This window comes from Chelmon rostratus, chromosome 11, assembly GCF_017976325.1.
Source record: "Chelmon rostratus isolate fCheRos1 chromosome 11, fCheRos1.pri, whole genome shotgun sequence".
Classification (NCBI taxonomy): domain Eukaryota; kingdom Metazoa; phylum Chordata; class Actinopteri; order Chaetodontiformes; family Chaetodontidae; genus Chelmon; species Chelmon rostratus.
In genome coordinates this window covers 2218553-2244027 of record NC_055668.1, presented here as the reverse complement: position 1 = coordinate 2244027, position 25475 = coordinate 2218553, and the positions used below count along the sequence as shown (strand labels likewise).

At 39.5% G+C, this 25475-nt stretch overlaps 1 protein-coding gene across 3 annotated transcripts in view; it reads left to right on the top strand.

The window, feature by feature from the left end:
- Positions 1-25475, top strand: part of gbf1 (golgi brefeldin A resistant guanine nucleotide exchange factor 1) — a 95323-nt gene that overhangs the window by 2774 nt on the left and 67074 nt on the right. For all 3 annotated transcript variants that reach the window (XM_041947008.1, XM_041947006.1, XM_041947007.1), the window contains exons 2-3: positions 462-566; positions 3845-3911. In XM_041947008.1, the coding sequence (XP_041802942.1) occupies positions 471-566; positions 3845-3911 (163 nt within the window). In that variant the 5' untranslated portion in view covers positions 462-470. The remainder of the gene's footprint in view (positions 1-461; positions 567-3844; positions 3912-25475) is intronic.

The following is a 25475-nucleotide window of genomic DNA, read 5'->3' as shown; positions in this document are numbered from 1 at the left end:
CATGTTCTTAACGTTGAGTCAAATGGTTTGTAGTGTTTTTTTTTTAAATCTCATATTTACACCGTAAATATGTCTTTACTGGGCTAACTGCTATCAGGAATTGAATTGACATTTTTTTTAATGTAGCCTCCATGAGGAGTATACAGGAAGAAAATGGCATTGTTTTTGTTTATTGAATCATTTATTTTTATTTCCTCAGTCTACTGTAACTGTTAATGCCCATAGTGAAACCAGAAAGCTCACTGTGACACTGGGGGCTGTAATCTGTCCTCATAGACGTAATATCTTAGGTATTTCATGTCATGCTGTGACAGATTTTAATGAAATATAACCTTCTATAATTCAACTGTGAACCATGATATCTTGATATGAGAACTTTGTAGCAATAAATGATAATATAGAATATCTCTGGCTTGAATTTCTGATAAAACTAACCGTCCCCTCCTCTGTTTTTCTCCCAGAAAAACAGAATGGTGGACAAGAATATCTACATTGTCCAGGGTGAAATTGGTACTGTTGTCGGAGCTATCAAGAGGAACTCCAGATGGAATACGCACACTCCACTGGTAAGTTAAACAACAATAATGTTTGCTGATTTTAACCGACTTCAGGTCAGATTTATGAAAGACTTTAAAACTGACTGGTGGGTAGGAGAGTACTTAACTTCATTTTTTTGGTAGTCACCAAACTGCATGTTAAATTTGCAGACGACTACTAACTTCAGACTAATATTTTAAGGATCAATATTCCTCTGTTCAATGTTGAAATGGAAATTATATTAGGATAGTTTTCCAGCGAGAGTCACAGGGCTGACTTTGTTATTAAGTCCTTGTCTTTGTAGCTTACTTAGGTTTACAGTGCGACATATATGTTGCACATGCTGTGAAAAAATTCTGTCTGTGTGATGAATAAAATGACCACAGTAGCACCCATGCTATACAACTTTGCTGTGTATGTGTGAGTGTGTGTGAGAGACACTCTGAAACTGTGCTGAAATGCTTGTCTGGCTGGAGATCGTTTTGAATTAAAACACTGTTTAAAAATTAAAACATGGATGTAGCCAGAGCCACTTTTTTGTGTGAGAGGTGAGTTGATGGTGCAGCGCTATTGTACTTCGCAGTTGTTGTTATCATGCAGTTAAAAATCATGTCCCATACATTCAACACCAATTCCCATAATTCCTACGGAATGGCTGCTGCATTAGTATAGGGAAGCTGCGCTTCTTGATACATGTATATGTAAATTCTATTTATGTATGATGATTTAAATTTACTGAGATTGGACTGCTCATCTGGCGTGTAATATATGGATGTTTTGCATAGCAAGAGGTGTTATGTTCCTGCAATTTACCACTACGGGCAAGTAAAGAAAATGTTTGTCTGAAAACATTTCTTGTTAATGTTTGGATAGTGCCCTATTTAGATGCCGTTTTAAAAAATACTGTAGAGAATATTATATGATTTATATTGTGACCTGTCAACACTATAATAAGTGTGACTGTGTGACTCTCAGCTGGCTACAAAAAGCCTTTACAAGCTGTGATACTTGCCAAAGGGGTGTTACTAAGTACTGACCATGCAAGGTGCCCAAACTTTTACTTCTGGTCCTTTTCCTTTTTTGTTATTTTGAAACTGTAAAAGACAGAAATAAAAAAGTAATATTACTTAAAATATTAAAGAAATGCGTCACCTTTAACTTGTTGCGAAAATTAGGTCATATGTAGAATCATAGGATTACACTGTGGAAGACCTCAGTGGTGATTGCTCAGCTTCTTCACGTCATTAAAAACTGTACTAGAGACTGTCACTGAGCCTGGAATAACATTACAGAAAAGGTTCAGACGCTGAATTGGACTGCATTTGTATCAAAAAATACACTGGCAACTGATGTATGGATATTTGAGTAATTCATAACATGTCTATCGACTCTTGCCAAAGCCCTGACAGAGTCTACAGGGTCTTAGGTAGTGTCTAGATGAGGTCTCTTTACTGGAGTGGATGTTAGAAAGGCTCGGAGGAGCTGCATAGTGAGGACAGGTCACAGTTGTCCAGAGAATTCACAGAGTTTTCTTTATGAACAGCAAACAATATGACAAAAGATAAATACATAGTAGTATTGTATTATGAGTACTGATATTAATGGATGTAATAATTAATTGTTAAAACTTCATCAAAAGATGAAATGCTGATTGCTCTCCTTATGGTTTGCCTCTGTGGTGATCGGTCTGGAAGTGATGTGTTAACCTGTAAGCAGGAAACAATTATAGATGACTCCAGTATCATCGCAAATGTGTAGCTATGGCAACAGCTACACTAAAATGATACCAAATCTTTTTCATCAGGTATGGAGGAGGAAATTGATTACACAAAACATTTCACTTCTTCTATAACTTGTATTGTGTGTCAAAGCTCGTAAATTCAGTGTAAGTGCCAGGTGAAAAAAAAAACAGCGTTTTCAAAGTGAGACTCCTCCACGACAGCTTAGCCAGAAACATCATGTTTTTAAGTTGCCCATCTGTCCATCCCATTGCATCTCCGGAATGGCTTGAGGCAATTTCTTCAAATTTGGTACAAACGTTCATTTGAAATATAGGATGAACTGATTAAAATTTCGTAAAGGCAAAGAGGAGAGACCTAGGGCAACATTCCTATATAGTATGTATTTTACACTGGAACTACAACGGAGATGCACTCACTAATACTAGTATTGCAGTAACGCTAGGTGGTTTTTGTGAATGAGAATGGTTGTACTAACCTCATCTTAACTTTACACTTACTGTCCAGCAGGCCACTGCAGCTTTCAGGTATGAGCTTTTTAGCAGTAGCTTGGTGCTAATAAAAGTTATACAATGATGCTAAGCAAAGGAATTTGAATTCAAAGCTTGACCAAGTTACTGCAGCTGTCATATTTAGTGGGACCTACATCAGCGCAGAGTAGGTTGGAAAAATGACGTAATGAGAATACTGAGCTAGCTCCTTCTTAGCTGAAGGCAAATGGTGGTGTGGCATAGTGCTGTAAAGTTAAGCTCTTCTTGCGGGAGATCGTACCCGCTGGTCACATAGTGCATGAACACGCATTCGGGGCTTGGAGTGGGAAGGAGAGAGGCACTGTTCTCTGTGTTAACAATCACTTTCTAATCAAGAATCATTTTAAAGCTGTTTTTTTTAAGGTAAAATAGTTCATAATGTTGCTTTAAATGATCCACTTCCAATGTGCAATAGTTCTTGACATTACTTGAAACATATGTTTGACAGCACTGTTTCTTGATAAAAATGGGTTATTTTAGTTGAGAGACTGTCATGAATGTTGAGTGGCCAGACAAAAATTAGAAGCTTTTATGCATTTTTTTCCGATAATTTTTTTGTTATATCCAGATCTATCCACATTTTCACATGATGCTGCTATAATTTGTCACAGCTAAGTATGGTTGTATTTCACTTATCTAATCAGAGACTTATTTCATTAAACTAAAATGACAGAGTGATTCTTGTCTTCTAGAGCAGGGACTGAGAACTGCTGTAGTATGGCATGAAATATAATGCAACAAGTTGTTATGTCTATTGAGAGTCAACATACTGGGCTCTTCTTTGGATGCATAAACATCACAGACAGTGCTATAGATACATTTTTGACTCAGCCATCTCTGGTTTAATGCAGAATATATTTCACAAAGTGCTGTGCTTTTTGCTGGGAATGGTTGGCTTTATAGCCCATATTGTACCTAATACATCGTGAGACTGAGCATGCAAGTATCAAATTAGATTCAACTAATCCAAATGACAAATGGTGTCCTATGTCCTCCCATGTTCCTATCATGTTCTTATTATGTTTTTTCTCTACCCAGGATGAGGAACAGGACCCATTACTTAACAGCTTTGGCCACCTCAAGGACGTACTCAACAACATAAAAGGTATGTGGGGCTGTGTTGATGTAGGTTGGGTACAAGGGGATGGGATCAGTACCAGTTTGAAGTGTGGACCAAGCTGTTTGACTGTGACAGCTTTCACACCAGCCTAGACAAACCGAACCAAACAGGCAAATGCACCACGGTTAGCTAGAACTGCACAAGGTAAAAGTATTAGTTTTCCACTGAAAAATTCCTTGGCCTTTCAAACTTGTAAAAATTATCTCACAGCATCTTGCAGTGAAAGAGATTTTTTCCTTTCCTTTCCTTTTTTCTTTCCTTTTGTCCTTCCTGGATCATTTTATCAAGTTCAAAGGTGTCCCACCACGGTTTTGCCAGTTTTATTAAAATGTCCTCATTATCAGAAGACTGTGACGGTAAATGTTGTGTGGAGGTAGAGTGCAAGTGTCAAAAGTGGAAAAGATGTCAAGCCATACTTCAATGAGCAAGGTGCAGTCATATTCATCTGAGATACAGTTGAGTTTAGATGAACTCATGATGCTTTTCATTGTTTCACGCTGAGGTAGGACTTTTTAATGTTGCAAATTAAGACTTTATCATCTAGAATAGTTTAAAACACTTCTTATGGGTGTACTAAGTTCTTTATGAGTTTGCTCTTGTTACCCACTTGGCTGAACCTTAAAACTGATTGGACTACAGATGGTAATTTTCAGTTGTTTCACAGATTATCTATCACAAATGGTTGCCTGTTTTCATTTTTTTTTTAAGTTTAAAGTTCAGATAGAATATTGAAAGGCTTATGAGTGGAGATGGTCGAGCTGTTTCATTTGCCAATTTGAGCTGACACTTCAAATAGTCTAAATTCCTGACACATGTTCAGTAATAAACCCTACAGGATATGAGACGTTCTGTATAAATCCTGACCCAATTACATTATAGTCCCATGCACACATAGAGCAGCTGCCCCACACTCGTCAACTCTCATGTTTTACCTGTAGGGCCCATAATTTTCAGTGCTTCATCTGTGACGTGAAAATATTTGATTTCCATACCATCTAAGAACTAAGAAGTGTTCATCCTTATTAGAGCTGGAACTGTCAGTCCATTAGTAATTTGTCTGAAAAATAATATGCAGCTTTTTTGATAATTAGTTAAAGTCATGTCATTTTTGAAGTAAATTTGCCAAGCATTTCCTGGTTTCAGTTTCTCAGTTGGGAGGATTTGCTGCCTGTTTTGTCTAATGTGATAGTAATTTGAAACTCTTTGGGTTTTGGTCTGTTGATTGGACAAAACAAGACATTTGATTCAATGCTAATCACACTAAGTGTGGTGACTGACCGTGTGTTAGTTCAATTGTGCGTAAATGCAGTAGTGCCTGTCAGACAGCCCCCCCCTCGTTTTCTGAGAGAAGCCCAAACGGGCTCTGAGGACAATCCTGCATGTTGTCATGTCTTTGCAATGAGAGTCCTGGCAGCTCCCTTACCCCCAGCTCCAGTTGTAGAATTGTAAGCAATGGGAAAGATGCAACACATGGAGCTGCACAGTCTGAGCCCCCACCGCTGCTGCCTTCCTCCAGGGAATGCCTCTGCCACTGTGAGATGGACAGGCGCTGCTGGCTGAGGAGGAATCCACCACACTGGTTAACCCTTCTCTCCCCTTTTCCCTCTCACTATAACCCTTTCCCCTCAGCCTTCAAATCACCAAAAGTCTGTGTTCCACTGTTGCCCTCTCTAATACAGATTCCATCACAGTTATTGTATTTGACCAGAATTAAATTCAAATATAAAATTGAAATATTTCTTTCAGCTTTTTTTAGGACATTTGCATGCAGTAATGAGACCATGTCAAGGATGCTTGAAAGCCTTGTTGCATCCTTAAGCTCAAATCCCCTGTGCTCCCAGTCTCTCAAATGTTACATCCATGCCCTGATGAGAGACAAAATGGAGATCAAATAAGCACAGTAGAGCTGAATTCTGTGCTTGACAGACTGATCAATTTGTTTTGTTTTTACTGCAGCGTAACAACCTAATACATCTCTGTAGCTGTGTCTTTCATACAGAAACACAGCAATATTTTGGTAGGAAGTCTTGTGGGTGGGCTGTTTTGCTACTGCTTTGAGGTTTTGCAGCAGCCCAGCTGTCTGTTTAATGAAAGCCCAGTAATTCCATTTACTCTGCTGTGTATCTCCGCTAACAACAAAAGCCAAACAGCAAAGGAAATATGAATTCGGTTTCTCAGCCTCTCTCTGTCTCTCTTCACTTGTTTTCTTTCTTTCCATCTTTGTCTGTTGCTTTCTCTGTCTGGCTGAGAGTCTCTCTGGTCTCGCGGTCCTGTTCAGTTGTAGCGAGTGTGATTGACGGGGCCATGTGCCATAGAGCTGGAGAGAAGTGCAGCTGGAAGTATATCATCTGCAATTTTAGTTGGGTAAATATAGCAGGGAGTCTTGTCAAGCAGAGAGATAAATTGTTCTGGGAAAGGAAGTGTTGTCTCTCTTTTCTGAAAGCAGGAAAAAAAAGTTTCCTTCAACTCCTGGAAAATGTGGTCCTCTCGCGACTCTCGAACAATGAGAGCACAGATGAAGAAGCTTGGGCCAACGATGGACCATATGTTGTGATGCCTCAGCTCCACCTTGCTCCGTCAGCCAGGCAAATCAGACCCAGGAAGCAGGAGCCTTTTCTCTGATTTAAATGGGATGGTTTGGATTTAGCCTGATATCTAATGCCCCATCCCTAAACTTATTAGACCCATATAATTGAGTGCTTTCCACAGCATCTGTCTTTAAATGTGCACTGGCTTCCAAAAAAATCTGGTGTTTTGGGTCGAAGGTTCTTTGGTTTGAAACTTATAGAACACAGTGTTATATATTATGTACCACTTATGTTTAAAAATATTCCCTATGTTTGTCAAGAATGTAGAGTTTGTTCTAATGATGGAGCACTACTGACATATAGACAATAGTTTACATTTTTCTTCTTGATCAAATGGCAAAGTTTGAATGCCACAATTTTTATAGTAAGGATTTTGGCTAATGAGACATTTTTTAAATGTTTATCTTTTTTAGAATAAAAGTAAAAAGTGTTTGTTTTCCCTTCTGCATTGAAAGCATAAATCAATCTAGGAACTGAACCGTGGATTGTGTTTACCGTAAACCCCACAAAATCTGTTAGTTCTCGTTATCTTGTTAGTTACACATATGCCTTGTTCCTTAGAGCCATATGTTGTGGTTATGTGTTGTTCACAATTTCATGCTAGTTTGATTATTATTTAGATTATATCATGACATGTTGAGCCTTTATCCAACAAGGCTTGTAATGTAGTAGTGTGGTAGTGGGCTAAAAGGACCAGTGGCCATTGCAGTGACATGAAAAGCCATGTGGGCTGTTTTACATCTAATCCAGGCACTACACTGGAATTAAAAACAGGCAAAGATTAGCCTTAACAAATTGGGTGAAAGATTTGATTTGTTGCTGCATATAAACATGAACTCCCATTATCAACTACCAAATATAAGAACACGCAAAAAAATCTTATTGTATTTGCTGTTCCAACATCTGAAGCATTGTTTTGAACTGCAGATTGAGTCTTTGTCTCTTACCTGACAGTGATGGGGGTCTCTGCTGTATAGGATTGTCATCACACAGACAAATCTGTCTCAATCTCTTGTTGAATAATTCTGTGGATTTATTTTATTGCTGGACTATACCTCAGAGAGTAAAAGAGCGTGTAGAACAGGCTTTCATTCTGACATACACATTATTTCATCTCCTGTTCACCTATTTTTTTTTCAGTTGCACCTTTTTTATGCAGAAGTCACTGAGCCTCAGCCTCTCAAATCTTCAATTCTCTCCTTCCAGCCTCCTCTCCCATCAACCCCCTCTGCTGCAGCGAAGGTCAGATTTTTGACAAGTCTGCAGAAGAAACAGTCTGATCCTAAATCCCTTCATTTTTATTCATACAAATACAGGTTTAGAGCCCCTTGCAGCCCCCTAGATACAAAGCCAGAGTGGCCTTTTGACTGACAGCTTTCTCCTTTTCATCCCAACACTAACGAAATTCAAAAGCACACCCCTAATTGACTTGAATCACCAGCACAGCACCAGAGGTAGATATCAGGGGGCATGGAAGTGGATTTGCAGAATGAACATTGTGGAGGATGGTTTGATTACTCTCCAGCTGACCTTTACAATAATTATCCTGGTTTCCCAAAAGCAAAAGACAAAGCAGAGTTAATTTTATATGAAACAGCAAAATTATGACAAATATTATGTTTTTATCATGTAGTTTGAGGTCCGAACATGTAGCACTCATTGTGTGCGCTCATTTGTTTATTTTATGTCTTCAAATCGAATGAAGGCACTCAGTGGCACCAGTATACTGATAAGTATGCTTTGAAATGTTTTCCGTTTGTTTTCACACTGCCTAATCCATGCGTTACTGACAACCTCACTAATTCATCACATTTTACTGTCCTGTCAGTCAACAAGACAGAATGCACACATGCCGCCCCCCTCAGTCTCATTTCAAGGTCAAGCGTGAGTGTATGTTGTCTCAGTCCCCAGCTGTAGTCAGGCTGGCACTAGTGGGCCTCCGGGGTCGGAGCCCGAGCACTTGGGAACTGGTTGTGGCCTTTTACCCCCCTTCCTCCCTCTCTCCCCTCCATTCTTCCCTTCCCAGCCACCTGATCTTCAGACATAAATCACTCCCAATTGAACCAGCAGAAGGCAGCTGGCATATGCCGAGGAGGAGGAACCATAATTCATGTCGCTCAGTCACTTATGCAAATATGTTTACTCATGAAGGCATTCTGAGCAAGGAGAATCTGCCTCATGCCAATCCTTTACATGTCTGCCACGTGGCCCCGGTGTCCCGTAGCCTTATGCAGGAGATCACGGGTTAGATTCTTGGTCGTGCTGTCAGTGTTATTTTTATGATATGGTCGAAAGTCAATGTACTGAGTGGGTGGAGTTATAACGTACATTAATGCCTTGTCAGATTTACTTTGGCTTGATGTTGGATGGGCATAGTACCTGGATAAATGAATCCCTTAATATTTGTGGATGCACATAGGAAAATGCAGTAATGATAATGTCAGAAAATACTAAACCTGAATGTATTATTTTAGTCCTAAAAACAATCAAAACCCCAAATATATTTAGTTTCTTATCACAGAAAACAAAGAAATCATTCACATTGGAGAAGCTGGGAAGCCAGGAACTGTTGATTATTGGAATTGTTAATTTTTTTGTTAGTAGACTTATCAACTGACTGACCAATGGTTTGAGCTCTGAAATATACAGTCAAAATGACAATGTCATGTTTGGCACAGTCACATTTTCACATATTATTTCCTAAGATGTTATCGTGAAGGCTTTATGTAATACAGATTGGTCAAGTTAAGGTTAGTGTTAATGTTGAAATACTATTGATGAATTAATAAAAATAAAACATTTGTAACTCAGCTTTTATCTAAACTGAGATAAAGATTATTGGCAGTTTTTACTTTATTTGACTGATTGTACATTGTTGCATGACTTCACAGAGCAAGACTTAGGTCTCTACACACAGGCTTCATCTGTGTGTAGTTGTGATTGACAGTTGATGGGAGGCGCCATGGATTCTACAGGTGTTATATGGCAAGCCTTTGGTCTACCAGTTGTAAAACTCTCCATCAAAAGAGCTATGATTAATCGGAGTGGCCCCCCCTTCCCAGACAGGCTGCCACCTAGTGCTGGTTAGTAGCTGTAAATCTGGCCAGTTAACAGTGCCCTAACCGGGAACTGACAGGCAGGGCTTAGGCCCAGTGTGTAGAGGGGATGCAACTGTTGTCCTGTTTCAGAGGCTCTCAACAATGTGCTGAGTGGATGGAGAGTCCCAGCAGAGGGCTATTAATCATGCCGGCCGGGGTGCCTGTGCGGGAGGGGTGTTGGGCTCAGGCATGGACGGAGCTGAGGGTTAGATGGAAGAGAGGGTTGAGGGTGCCACGGAGGATCTGGATGTGCTGACAGGAACAGTGGACAAGATGTGAGCAAAACAAACTAGCCCCCATGAGCCCCTAAAGAGAGGAGGAGGTGGTGGGCAGGTTGGACCAGAGCTTGGACACAACATATGTGCTTTGCATCTACACTAAAGCTTCCAGTGTGAATGGAGGAGTCACACAATTTTGAATTAGTTTTAATCAGATTTAGAATTGTATTGTTTGTTCATTACATATAGAAATTCTACTACTTCTTCTAAAGTCACTGATTCAACCTGTCACTGTAAACTGATTATATCAACACAATTTATTACCACTCAAATTGGTATTATGCAAAACACATTAAGAGGTTACATTACACTACTTACTGCTGCTTGTGGTTTTAAGCAGCTTTTAAGTGCAATACAGCTTACACCACAATTTATTATTGCTGTCAGTGACATGACTAAACAATCACATGGGTAGAAAACAAGGTTTCAAACTTACATGTAAGAGAAAATGAAGGCAAACAGTAAATTATTACCCACAGTGTCTGAAAAGCAAACACCCGTTGTATTGTTAAGATGCAAAATGGTACTTGGATGGCAAGTTCCCTTAATGGACTGACTATGCAAAGTGTCACTCTGCCCACTGTGCTCAGATTATGAGACATAATTAGGGACAGAGTAGCTAATGTATTTTAGAGGCATTTTTGTTATATTTGTTGAAATTCTCTTAACATCCTGACAGCAATCAATAAATAAAATGTCCTGACAAAAAAAAGAAACAAATGCACTTTCTGTGGCTTTTGCAGGCATGTAATAAGCCCATTCAACCATTTCATTTAGCCTGAATAAAATAATTTCCTAATAATAACATGCTAGCTTGAAAGCCGTGGGCACTAACAACAGCCACGTTTGTTGTTTCCATTCATGATGATAATTTTAGTTTTCTTACATGTGAATAAGACAGGAGGTAGTTGGACGTGGTTAGTGATCATAATGATGCCCGCGCTCCGGTACAACCCCCCGAGCACAAGAACGAGTGAGCTGCTGCACAGTAGCTAACCCAGCAGCACAAAGCACACACCCACAGTGAGCAGGAAGTGCCAGGCCGGGCAGTCGATTCAGACTGAAACACTGAACTGTTTGTGACCGCTCTTTTGCTTGTGTTAATATGACCATGGCATTTAACATGGTTGTTTATGTATTTATTTATTGAAAGAACCGGTCCTCCCATCACTACTCCTCTTCCCAACGTGTGGACGCCTCCTCTAGGAGTTGTCAAGCAGTGAGCATTCATGCGTTTTGGGGGAGCGGCTGGAGGGAGGCATTAAGGGAGGGGACAGGAGTTTTCGGTTGTATACTTTGAATACTAGATGACTCTTGTTGATTTCTCTGGCATTACCATCACCAGCTTTAATAAATAAGAATCCTACATATTTAAAGAGCCTTTTTACCTTATAAAACAATAAAGCAGCATAAACAGAATTATTTTAATGCTCTGTGCCGACAAAAGTTGTCCGAGTTGAGTTGTCCGTCTGTCCCATTATTCTGAACACGATATCTCTGGAACATCTTCAAATTTGGCAACAACATTCAGTTGGACTCAAGAATGGACTGATTAGATTTTGGTGTTCAAAGGTAGCTGTTATGACGTAATGTTTTACAGGATAAAATGACGAAGTGATGACATTTTATAATCAAAAGGTCAAAGGTCAACTGCACTGAGACGACATGTTCTGCTAAAGCACTTTTCAAATCATAACTCAGGAACAGAAGGCGAGACTGTGACCATGTTTCACATTTGGTCAGATACTGAATTGGTGACACTAATCCTGGACGTCCACCATGAAACTGTGCTGATTGTGTAGATCTTCTGTGCTGTTGGGTTGAAGAAATGTGTGAAGCTTCCACCTTTCAGAATTTGTAACTTCTTTGTAGCAACATCAATATTTGAAGCATTGAGAATTTGCTGATATTGAGCTATCAGTCCTCTGAACTCCTCTTGTAAAAATAGTCTCTAATCAATGCAGTGATAACTTCCATTTTGCCAATACCTGTTATTGAATTCTTTTAAAGACTTCTATAAATATATTATATCAGTCTGGACAGACGTGGATGTAGCTGTAACTTGACTGGTCGGTGGAGGCAAACAACCTCAATGTGGTAATTCTAGTTTTCATTAATTAAAATGTTGGGGTTTTTTGCTACAAATAAATGGCTGGCCAAATTCCTTATGTACCTTATGGTGGGCCATAAAGCCCGTGGGCCCCACTATGGGCAGCCGTGGTCTAAACCTTCCCTGTGTTGTCAGCTGTGACTGGATGGTGAGGATTTAGTGTTTTCCTCTGTGCAACCTGGATTGTGTTGTAATGTTCTGTTAAGCACATTCTTATGAGGTGGTAATTGGGGTTCAATACAAGACAGATACCATGACCCACACCACCTCACTTTAGTTTACTCCTGAGCTAATGGGCTTTGAGTTCACTGTGGCTTTAATTACTCCACACTGAGCTCGGAGCATTAATAAAACAGGGGCATTAAGGTAGGGTTTTGGATGTTTCAACACCTCTGAATCCAGTGCCCGCTCTTCACAGGAGGTCTGCTCTAAAAACAGACTCTTGGCCTGCACGTGGTGACATGTTGATTGGCCAAACAGCATTTTCAAGATTGACTATACAAGCTGGTATTCACAATTTCTGAAGGTGTCAAGTGTATGTTTTCATTGTGTAAATGAGTGTGTCTCCAAGTTTAGCCCCCATGCAAAGATAGTGAGCATTTGAATTTTGTCGACATGACCTGCACTATATGACTGTGTATTTTCAATGTCTTACCGTCTGAAATGTATCTGAAATTCACATAGTGCACACAGCCAGTCAGCTTATGGTTTATACATCTGATGCATCAATTACCATCTGATGTCTGCATTCAATATTTGAGTACTGTGAGGTTTTTTCGTTTGTTTTTTGCATGTTTTATATCAAAAGTTATTGAGATTTGAACCTCCATTTGCAGTTATTTTTGTCTTTTCATTTGGAGTCACTTGACATGTGAACGCAAGATTCGGCTAATAGCTAAACAAAAGAAATCCCATCGACTGTGTTGGGTGTTAAAGGTCATTTTTGAAATAGCATTCTGACAGAATAATGTTAAATCAAAGTCCACTTTCAAACTTTGGCCAGTGCTTTGACAATTGAGCAGACTGTGCATGGTAAGACGCTGTCATCACTTTCCTTCAAATTAAACACTGTGTTTATGCAGCACAACTAAGACAGTGATAGTTTTCTTCTTCTTTTTTTCCCTCCTGTTTTTATCTTATTCCCTACAGCAGAAATAAGCGAACACCACCCTTGTAAAACTGGACAGGTCAGAATTTCATATCCCCCATCCTGAAAATCATTTAAAATCTTTAGCAGCTATAAATATTATGGAGAAAATTAGGGACCATTTAGGGTCAAATTGAACCTTGTTTCATTGAGGTAACAGTACCATGATACATGCTGAAGCTTGCTTGAGTCTTTGGACATCAGACATAAGATTCAAGACTTTACATTTCACTTTCCTGAATCTTGCTTGTTTGTTTGTTTGTTTCTACATGAAGCAGATTTGTTCATCTTTAGTTCTATTCAACAACTTCTCTCATATGAACTTAAGATTTTGGATGTTTTTAATTGATCAACAAATCTTGAGCAATGATCACTGTATTACACTTTTACCAAAATTAGTTTTTGGAGTGCTGTTGCTTTTTTTACATTACATTTTTAGCTTTTGTATCATCTGTTTTCTTTCTTTAACAACAGTGCCTTGTCCTAAGATTTGTGGCACGTGGTTAGTGCAACAGTTTATTATTGGAAAGCAATCCAACATAAATAAGGCTAGGTAGGTATGCTAATGTCGACAAACTGTGTGACTGTTATGTGTACAATGCACAAGTCATAGCTACTTAATGGTTTCCCATTATTCTGATGTCTGCTATGGTGCCTGCTGGTTGTAAAACACTGACAACACTGACTAAAATAGGGTCTTGAAATCCGCTAAACCTGTGACAGAGCCCTGTAATTCCACACTGGCAGTTATATAGGGTAAAGTCCTGTAAACTAGGTTTCACACTGTTGATTATTCTTATCGTAAACTTACAATGTTCTGCAGGGTGACTCACAATGTAAAGTAGATGGTAAAGAATTGAGGATATTGTCTCCTCAGTATGATCGCAAAGCTGGTGCAATCAAAACGCACAGTCCACTAGGTGTGGAAGCAGCACTGGTGTAGAAGTGTTGGCTATGGAGGGGTTTGGAGGGTGTATGTGTGGGGGGGTTGTTGTGGTAGAAAATAAGGGCCTTTATTAGTATTGCGGAGAGGCACTGTCTTGCTGTCTTGCTTGTGTGGTGCTCACATCCTTAAGCCTTTGGTGTTTCAGTGTGAATCCCACACTGCCTTGATGGACTTGGTTAATAAACCTCTCAGCAGCCATCCCTCCCACATACACAGGCGGACAAACTGAGCACACACACACGTGAAGTCTCTTAACACACACAGCTGCTTGTTATTTCATGCCCCATAAGGGTGCTGTGACCACGGACATTGTAATACACATATCCAATTAGCTAAGCATTGCTTTGCCCATTGGTCTCAAGCTGGGATTCTCACAGATACATACATGCTCTGCTGTACTGGACACAGAATTTATTTTCTTGTTAGTCTCCCATCACAGTGTAGCGTTTTTTTTTATTCCAAAAGGACTTATGTAAGAAAAATACGCTAATGAATTTATCTTAGCACTGCAGTTGTTAGATAGATAGGTAGATAGATAGATGGATAGTTTATACTCTATACTTAATAAATATTGGTGTCAAAGTAGATCTTACCACTGTTAAGAACAGTAATAGTTCTGGAGACTGATGTGTTATGGTGTGATAAAACTCAGCATAGCCCAGATCAACATAATAAAGACCATAACTGAAATGATAGCTCACGTGTTCAATACAGATAGTCTATGAGCCATATCCATAGCTGATACAGATCTTTTTTTTTTTCCTTATAGCAGCCGGTATAGCTGTATTGTAGGTTAGTTTGACTGCTTTGTAGTGTTATGGGATCTCCATAAGTAGTATAGGCTATAAATGCTGTGTGACTGTACAGTGTGAAGTAAAGAACCACAAAAGGTCAATCTTGTTCATAGGTATACTGCCATTTGTTGGAGTACTGGAGTACCTATGACTCACATGATTAGGTTGTGGCTCATTTAGAAATTTATGTGACCATTGTACCTAAGGTGGCAAGTTTACATACATTCGTCAACTATAACTGACCACACAATCAAATGGTAGACTGACTTCATGAATAATATCATCATACGGAGAATGTTATTCAGCAGTCAACCAAACATCTTGCTAAGTAGTATTAGGTGATACCATGGATGTAATTAGTGTGGCATTAAGCAATACAGACAATGTGTGTTCTGAATGATGTCCTGACCCTCTTGTGCAGAGCAAATGAAGCCACATTCGAAACATCCATCCTGAGGAAAAGTTACAGTGCAGGCAGAGGTCAAGCAAAATGGATCACAAATAAAGAGACTGCTAGAAGAGTGAATAATGAGTGAAAGGATAATTTGCTGCCGTTTCATCATTACTAGTTAATATTAGCGAACTATAAACCAGATAAAAAATAATTTAACTCACTGTGTTGCTCAAAGACTACTGGCAGCTACCAGCAACAGGAGTGAGTGCGTAAATTGAAGTTGTAATTGCATTTTCAAGCCTTTAGAAAATGTGTATGAATTTATATGAGTTACTGATTACGTAAACTGTAAATGTTCTATTTCCCCACTTGAAGAACAAAAGTGGCGGAGTGTTGTTCCGGTGTGCTCCAGCAGCACTACACCTATGATCTTGTAGGTCTCTAATTCTGTCATCAACGTGCTTTTACTTTGTCCATTCAATCAACAGAGCAGTGCATCAACTAGTCTACAGTAAGTTTAGAAGGACAACTGAAATACGCCATGTGATCTCCCCCTCCTCTGCACCGTGTGCAGGCAGTGTGTGAGTGTGTATCGTGCAGAGAATAGGATGCCAGAGGAGGACACAGCAGGAGGACACTGTTTACTGTAGTGGAAGCTCAGTTGTAAAACAGAATGCTCTCTATGAATAAATCCAACTATATAATCATGCACATTCCTGCCATGGATTACTCATCTAGCATTATCGTTCAAGTGTTTTTGGCTCCTCTTTCAATGAAGATATACTGTTCAGTTCCGATACAACTCGTGCTATTACAGCACCTACGTCAACCTCTTGAGGAGTAACCATTGTTGTTTTCCAATGAATAGTTGCTTTTCTACCATGCCTGTAGCCACCAGTAGTTCCTCATAGGATCCTGAAAGGTGGAAAACCAGTGTGGTTTGGCCATAACCACATAAGTTGAATCCTGGCAAGATGGATTCTTGGCTCTCGTGATCTTGTGATATTGTAAATCCAGCTGCCACGCAAGGTAACTGAACCTCTGGACTGCTTTTAATTTGACACAGAGAAAGGAAATGTAGAGTTTGTCTCATGCAGTTACTTTAACAGGGCAGTGTTGATCAAAACGAGGATTCATACAAGAATATGACCAATTATACTTATCAAACAAAGGAAATTAGAAATATAGGCCTGCCTCAATACAAGCATGCTTCAAATAAAGGATTAGTACCTTTTGCTGATGTAAATAAACGCTTCAGTCACTCTTCAAGGAAAGAATGTAGTTAAAATACTACTGAAGAAAGGATATTTTTGCCAGTGGAAGGTATTGTTTTACCAATCAGGAGCGTATAATGGATGCCTCCACAGTTGCCTGCTGGTCATTAAATAACACTTTCCATTAAAACAATAAAGATTTGTCCCATTTAATGTCTTTCAAATTATTATTCAGTTTTCCCTCATTGAGTGACATTGTAATGCTTATAGCCATAGTTTTTGTGGTCAGAGGTAAAGCTTTTATTTATCATGGGAAAAGGTTGTCAAATATTTTTTCATCATAGTTTCTGTGGATGAAATGAAGAGTGACAATATGCAGGCCTATTCACTGAATAATGGAAAGGCTGATACTCAATTTCATCAGTGAAATCATTTGACAAACTCTGCACAACATCCATGCCGTTGTCATCCCCCTCTTGTTTGAGCTTGGAACAAGATACTGGCACAAGGCGCTTGCCGCTGAGTGGACACCCAGAATTAAAAAAAGCTGTCCTATTTCTGGGCTGCAGCTGGGGATATGAAAGAGTGTGGGCTTCAAAGGTGACTTGGGTCAAAAATCTCTTGTCAAGGGATGGTGGGAGGGTGAACGGTGGGTAGAGGAAGACAGGCATGCTGGTGGGCATGTACAAAGGGGGCGGGGGGATTAAACAACAGGCTACATTTCGTAGCACAAATATTGAATCAAAAAGAGGTGACACATGCGGCAGGAGTGCTTTAAACCTGTTGACGCACCCCTTCTTAAATAGAGTGGGATCATTGCCACTGATAACAAATTTTAACAAAAGCTGCCCTGCTGACAGGGGAGGGAGCCGAGCAGACCGGTGCGGGCCAGTGCAGCTGACGACGAGACATGCTAACAACCTGGGGCAACAAGAGGGTGTTGATTGCCCTGAAAGCAAAATAGACCTGCCGATATGTACAACCATGTTCACTCCCTGCTTTCTGACCCAGTGTTTTTTTTCACAGCTTTGGACTGCACAGACATGTAGAGATGTAGAGAAGTGAGGTTGAAGGATTTCCAGTTGAAATATGAATCGTGTTTGCTTTGTGTGTGCTCAGACTGGAGAAGATGATGAATTTTAAGCAACAAATCAGTTTGTTCCTATTATGTGCAGGGAATTCATGAAAACTGGAATCGCTAACATGTGACTGGCTGCTTCTCTCAGCGATAGGTCATGATGAGCGAGATGTCTGTACTGTGTTTCATGATTGCTGCTTTTGCTGGTATTGCATAGAGACAGTTGAAGAGAGACAGGAAAGAGTGGAGAGAGAGGGGATGACATGTAGCAAAGGGCCCGTCTGGAATGAAACCCAGGCTGCTGCAGTAAAGACTCAGCCTTATAACATGGAGCACACGCTCTACCAGGTGAGCTTCTGCGGTAAAATGCCCCTAATACTCCTAATTGTGGGTGCAAAATCTCTTTTGGCACACAAAATGAAGCTGTATCTTATGAGGTAATGCATTATGCATCTAGTTTATCAGAGCATCACAACATTGTATTTGTTCATTGATAATTTTGAATAATTGTTGCATTTTAAAATAAAATGGTTATTTTCAAATTTTATTGTCAATCAGGAGCTACTTCTTATCAGAACATAATATGCAGCATTAATTTTTCAAAGAGGTATTTGAAATGATGGACTCTTCAAAGTTTTTATTTCCTTCATCAATATATTATACATATGTACAACCATCATATATTCATGTGTATCTACACGTATATGATGGTATATACCTACAGTAGTGGTGAAGTGATGCTTTACTTTTAAAATATGAAGAAATGTGTGCAAACACACGTGATGATTTAGTGATCTATATGCCTGGAGCTTAGCATGAACTCTGTGCTAATGTGATTGTGGATATACTCTGCTGACTGGGCATGTGCTTAGGCTTCTTACTGTTTGTATGTAAGGACAGCATTTTGTGTTTTACAGTGACCATGTGGCAAGATGGGTGTTTGTCAATAAGTGAAGCATTATAGATATTATTGCAAATACACATGTGAACAAATGTGTGTTTTTCTTCTTTGCACTGTTAAAGTATAAGTTACCTCTATGCTTTTCCTGTTGGTGTTTGAGATATTTATCCCTAGATTTGTCCATTGTACTTCATAATCCCTGTTAAAGAGGAGCAGCACTCTCATTCTGTCTTCTCTCAGTCTGACCAGTGCCTGTAAGCATAGGGAAGCTAGCAGCCATCTTTGCAATGCAGATATGTCTATGTTGGTTTTAAACTGTAAAAATTCCTGCTAAGGTGGCAGGAGCTGAGCAGGCTGTGAGTGGTGAAATGTTCCTAAATTTATGACTTGGAAGGACTTGTGTGTCATCGCGGTCAGCGTCCTCTGGGCAGTGGACGTAGTAGACTTGAGATGGGGTTGGTGTGGTAGGGGGTCAGACAAGGGGGTCAAGGGAGAATGAACTAGTGGGGAGTCAATGTTACTGTTGAAGTCAAGTATAGGCCAAACTAATCCATGGCTCAAAGCACAGATTCCCCTAAACTCAACACCATGGATGTATTGGTCTGGGCTTTAGACTGTGTCTGCTCTCAGAAAACATGGTACACAAATTTAACTTATGTACCTTGTCTTACAGGGGCTGTAACATTTTGAAAAAACTGCTGTGTTTAAACCATCTACATGGAGCCTTATATGTCAATAAATGACCTACCAGTAATTTCTTGGCAAAATAAAGGAAGGCAGTGTTATTTAATGTTGCACTGATGAAATAGTGAGAATAGTTTGCTGATCAGCTTCCAAGTATTCAGACTGAACATATGTGGATGGCACCCACACTCAAACCAACATACAGTACATACATCAGTATGAAAGAATCATTTTGGGGCGACAGTTTGGTTCGTTTTCAGTACAGTACAGAACATAAAAACAAAACATTTTTGTCACTTATTTTGAAAAATGTAAACATTCAGCATTTGCCACAATTTGTACTATAACAGTTAAGCCATTGAAATATCGGCATATTGTCAATTTAAAAAATAAATAACAAACGTAGATAGCACATGTCAGTAATGCCCATCACAAGACTTTGACCTGCTGACAATTCCTGAACAACTGTTCATTTAAACAGGGCAGCACAGTGGATTTACTAAAATGTACATGTGAAGGCCCATGGTAGCTGGGCTCAAGCACCTTGATCATATGCTTAAATTCTGTATTCTCTACCACCGAGTTTAATTATATATCCGCAGCCATAAACACCACTGTGCTACCTGTTGCTTTGGTCTGAATCTGCATTGAGAGACTTGAATGCCATGGGGAGAAGGACTCACCTTCCAGTCTGTTTTTGACTGTTGTACTCATCGACACAATCGGTTGATCCTGACATAAATAAAATGTGTTGCTGCTTCTTGATGCTTCCACAGATATAACAGCGTCAGTGGAACAGTGTCGGCATACAGGTTGATTAACCTCATTGAATTCTTTAACAGAGGTTACGCTGATGAAAAATTAGAGAAAATATTTCAACTGTTGCCCTGCTGCGGTCAAGCTAGCCCCTATGTTGTTTGGCGGTAAGTACTAGGCATTACGGTAAGAGCGTGTAAGACCTGATTGAAATTATGAATTAAAACAAGCTTACAGTAAGTTTAAATATATAACAAAATAAAATGAATAGTAGTAATTAAAATTATAACCACTGCCTGTAAAATGTATTACAGAGAAAAACTGAGGCTTTGAAAATTAAGACGTTGACGTTTCAGTTGTGTTCACAATTAGCTAATTAACTAAATTAATTCAATTAATTATAAAGAATACATTTCCAAAGACCAAGACTTTTAAGCACAAAAATTTCATTCAGTACAATAGTAACCTACAACCTCAGTGTCACAATACCAGTGCATTTTGGTGTTGAATTTCAAACTTAAAGCCCTCTAAAATGTTACCTATGAGCCGTGTTTCCTCTATGTTTAAAGGACTTGTTTCCATGGACCAATTTCATGTCAGACTGAGAGCACACCACCTCAGAGTGTCACTCAACAATGAGACTGGTTGGTTGCAATTTACTTAATTTACTTAATTTCAGGGTTTCAAAAACATACAAAGCAACTGGGACTATTTTTCCTACCGAGCATTTCAAAATGCGATGTTTGTTCCATATGAATGTGTAGAAAACATTGCCACAGTGGTTAAACTGCATGCTTCACAGTCCCAGCTTTCCTGTGATGTATAACACTTTTTACCCCCAACATTACCAAAGGGGGTTTGGGTCTTAATAGGTGCACTATGCAAATTCATTGCAGGATTTGTTTATTTATTGTTTAATTGCAGATCCTTGAATAAGTCAACAATATATGTTGACTACGTTTACTTACTACGTTTAATTATTGTAATTATTCCTCTGTATGATATCTTATGTCATTATGAACCAACGTGAACACATTTTCATGCACAACATGCAATGTAGGCAAACAATATTTTAGTTGTGGGACCTGCCTTTATTAACAGCTTTCAACAGTTCTGCTGACAGAGAGCCCCTTGTATTTGTGATTTGTCTCTTCCTTCTTTTCCTCTTCCTTCTCTTCTTCCTCTTTCTCATTATCCCCTTTTTCTTCTTTGCTACTCAAAATGACATTTTCTGCCCACCTCTGCATAAATGCATTTAACTTAGCTCTTAGCCTTCATGCACAGTTTGTCCTCTGGTGCTTCTGTAGCCCAGTAGTTTTACATTGGTGTATTTTACAGGTGTGTTTCTGTCACCCTCTAGTAGTTGGATAATGCTTAGTGGAGCTTTAAATTAGATCAGGCCAACCTGTTCATTATTGCCAGCTGTTATTATATCAATCTTTCTTCTTTTTATTCTTTATTTTTATGAATATCTCTGATCACTTGAACCATTCACCCATAATTTTTCTTCTAATCCTGAAAAGATATTATTGGTAATAATATAGGGCTTAGCTAAGCTAGTTGGTTGGTTGTAGCTTGCCAAACTTATTAAGTGACAAAGATGTCCAAAGGTAATGGGGAGACATTGCATTTGTGGTCACATCCAAGCAGCGTTAATACTACTAGCTAAGCAACGTATGCTATGCTACAGCTGTTGCTATGCTAAGGGTTAGCTTTGCATTGTGTCTGGTCAGCTCACAGACACAAATACATAACACCAATTGAAACCATGAATGTGTGTTGTGACACAGATTGACTGAAGTAAAGGGGAGATCTCAAGATGCATCTTGAGTTCTGTGTCATCTCTGATCCAAGCAGCCGGCTCCTGCACAAAGCACTGCCCCCTCTGAAGGTGGAGCTCAGATGCTAGCCTGCAAGTGGCAAAATACAGGTTTACAGATACAAATCACTCAGCATTTATTTGTGCAGTGTATGTTTTGAGTTATGTAATTTAAGTTTTGTTTCTAAATAGTTACATGTACAACCCAGAAACCAAAAAAGTTGGAATGCTGTGTAAATGTAAATAAAAACAGAATGCCATCATTTACAAACAAACTGTGTTTTCTGACAACGGAGTCCAAAAGCTGATGTACGGTATAGCAGAAAGTTGTGGGAACATTACATACTGGAGTATACAATGATTTAAAAAAAATCCAAAAAAAGCTGCAACATTGTGTCAAACTTCAATAAAAACAGAATGCAAACATTTGCAGACAAACTGTTTTCCAACAATGGGTTTATGAATGCTTGTAGCCAATATTGATACTAGCATTCCACAATGTTCCCAGTCTTTTGTTGCTTCTGTCTCAGCTTGTTTGTAATGTGTTGTATCAGATTCAACCTAAATATATATTTACAAAAATTAATGAACCTGATGTGGTCAAACACTAAATATATGATCTTTGTACTGTTTTCAATTGAATGTTTGTCAAAAGGCTGAGTAAATCATCCCATGTTTTACTCTGCATTCCAACTTTTTTGGAATTAGGGTTGTATGTATGTGAATACTTATGGGTTGAATACTGTTTTAACCCCATAAGTTTGTTGACAGTAATTGTTTTGGTCACAGGGCACACCGAACCAAGGAGGTGGCATACCAAAACCGAACGTCCTGTATGGAACAGTTCAAGACCCTTAAGCCTACCGTTACACCACTGGTATCTGCTGATACTGAGTCCGATCTGATCCATTCACCCAAGGTTTTACAGTGGTGTTACAGGGAGGTGGTTAACTGCGGTTTTTGGATGATAAATGCCAGTCAGAATGCTTCGAAGCCTCTACCATTCCCATGTTAGTCAACATCCAAACTTGCACACATATAAACCAGGCACGTCCATGTGATATGAGCACACAGAACAGTGTCTGTGAGAGGAAAAGCATCCTGGTGAGGGAGCATTTTTGATCAAATGCAGTCCCCCGAGCACAGGACTGTGACGAGCACAAGCACAGCCCTCCCTACGTGCTTGCAACTGCTCAACATTCCCTCGTATCTTCTCCTGTCCTCATCTCCTATCATAATTACAATAATAGCGAAGTATAGAAGTAAATAATTACTGCAAGATATAGAAAGTGTGATGGCATGGGAAATTCTCACAGAAGCTTCAAAGCGCCAAAAATGGTATTGAAGACAACCCTAGTTTTGATTTCTTCCTCTTTCATTTAGGTATTCTGGTTTATGATGAAAAAATCTATAAACCTAATGACAGTCCCATCAGCCTCAGCTGTACTTTGTGTTCAGTGCTAATTTGAATGTCAGATAATGTTGCCATGCTAACACACTAAACCAACCACTACCAGTTTTTGAACTTTACTTTGACTGCTAAGGATCAAAAACTTTTGGACTTTGGACTTATCCATTTTTTGTTTGGTTTTCTTTACAAAGAGTATTACAGAGTGCTAACATGACCTTTTTTTGTTAGACTGTACGATACTGTGACTATTCCTCACTGCTGAACTGCCTGTGAACCCCTGATATTCAGCTGTATCTGAACAGATTAGATCTCATCAGATGTGGCTAATGGCATTGGTATCTTTTATCACAGTATCAGTGACAGAGTAGAAATACTTTCTCTTGCTGGTTTCTGAAGAATCCAGAGGATTAAGTAAAGGTGTGAATATAATATGTGTATGGTATACATTTATCTTACATCACTCTACTGTTGTTTACAGAGAGGTTGTGTTTAGCCATACAGACAGTATTTGTCACTTGCAGCCACATACTACCCATGCCATTTTCTTTAAAGGTGACAAAAGGGATAACCAATTGTTTTTCTGTTTATCAGAGGTGACATGACCAGTGGCGCAAGGGGGCGAGGAGGCCCTGTGTTGCCATAGCTAAATATACATCCCTGACAGCTCCATAATAGGTTCCAGGAAGTTCAGTCGAAAATAAAAACAAAGCAACATTTCTAGCTGATTGGCTTTGAAAGGCCGTTTTTCCTTGCTGAATGGGAAAAATGTGGACTTCAGCATTCCATGGCCGTGATGCCAGTCGGATTGGATAGGCGCAGCCTTGCGTGTGCAGAACGAGCTTGGTGTGAGGGAGACACATTGCACTGCAGAAACCAACTTTATGGGAAAGAATTTGTCTACATGTTTGAAAGAGCTAACGGCAAACAAAAAATTTTTTGAGCTGTGCTCATCTGTCAGTCTTGTGTTATACATTATTTAGAATTTTGCAACTGAGTGTTGGCATTTATATACTTTTAAACCATTGCAATGTAGTTTTCAGACATGTATTATGTTGACCCTGGCACCTATTCACTCTTTTGTAGTGTAAGACATTAAAGGGTCTGAGGCCCACCATTTTGTGGTTTGGAGTTAATTCTTGTAAAGCCTGTAGTGTAAGCTGAAGTAACTGGAAACCATAAACTCCTAGTTTTCACATGATGGGTATCTTTGCACTTTTTTTTTATTTGATGCATGATAATTTTGCTTGTCCAGACAGTGTTAGGCCTGATTTTGAAAGAGCGCTGCGTGCAGTAGCAGTGACACTGAGTTTCTCTTTCCAGTTGAATGATATTGCAGGCAGAAGTTAAATGAGACGAATGGAGACTGATTAAAGCCTGCTGTTCACTGTGCGTTTTAGCTCTTCAGCATTCTTTCGCGAGAGCGGGCCACAGACATTGTGTTTACAAACACCTACGCCTCTGTCACTTTCAGTACAAAATTTAGTCATGAATTCATAAAGATAATGCACTCCCTGGATCCCATCCCATTTGCTCAGCTGTCTGACATTACCTCACAGTATCTTTTGAGGAGCCACTTACTGCAGCACGGTTTAGAATTACTGCAGTCTTGGCAAACAGCCTCAGAATTAGACTCCAACACTACTTTGGTAAATTATGTTTGTTTTCCATTTTTTTTCTCTTTTTTGCCTCTCAAGTTTGGTTAAATTATGTGCTGAGAGATGTTTTATGACAAACAGCAAGCCCTGGGGAAGTGCACTTTATACATCTGTGGAAGTAAGCTGCCATGTGAACAGCAGTGAAGTGGCTCATTTTTCTCTCCTCTTCAACCACTCAGCCCCCTGCTTGAGTTGACACGCTAAGAAAAACTAGGAAACTTCTCATGGAGGCAGAGGAGAAGGCTACAGTGCTAGAAAGCTTGTTTTAAAGTGATATACCACATTTATTAGAAAAGTCATAATCAATCATATTAAATTGTCCATAAGTGTACTAATGGGAAATAAACTGAATTCCTCTCCAAAGTAAAAAACAAAAGAAGAAAGAAAAAGAAAAAGCCTCCCCTTTCTTGCCAGTGCCTCCTTCATATATAGGTGAGGAGGTATGACGGGGGGACGGGGGCAGTGGCCTGAGTTTCCCTAAAGCTGTTTCAAGTATGGCAGACATGCAGGCCCACAGGGGAGTAATTTATGACAGTTGTCACCTTGGTCTGCTAAGCCAGCCCGGGCCATCTCCAACCACTCTGAGCGGGGCAATTCAGCGTCCCAATGGGGATAAACCCGATAGGCTTTAATGTTTCCCTGCCATGGAGCCTGTGTGGCATCAGTGGTTAGAAAT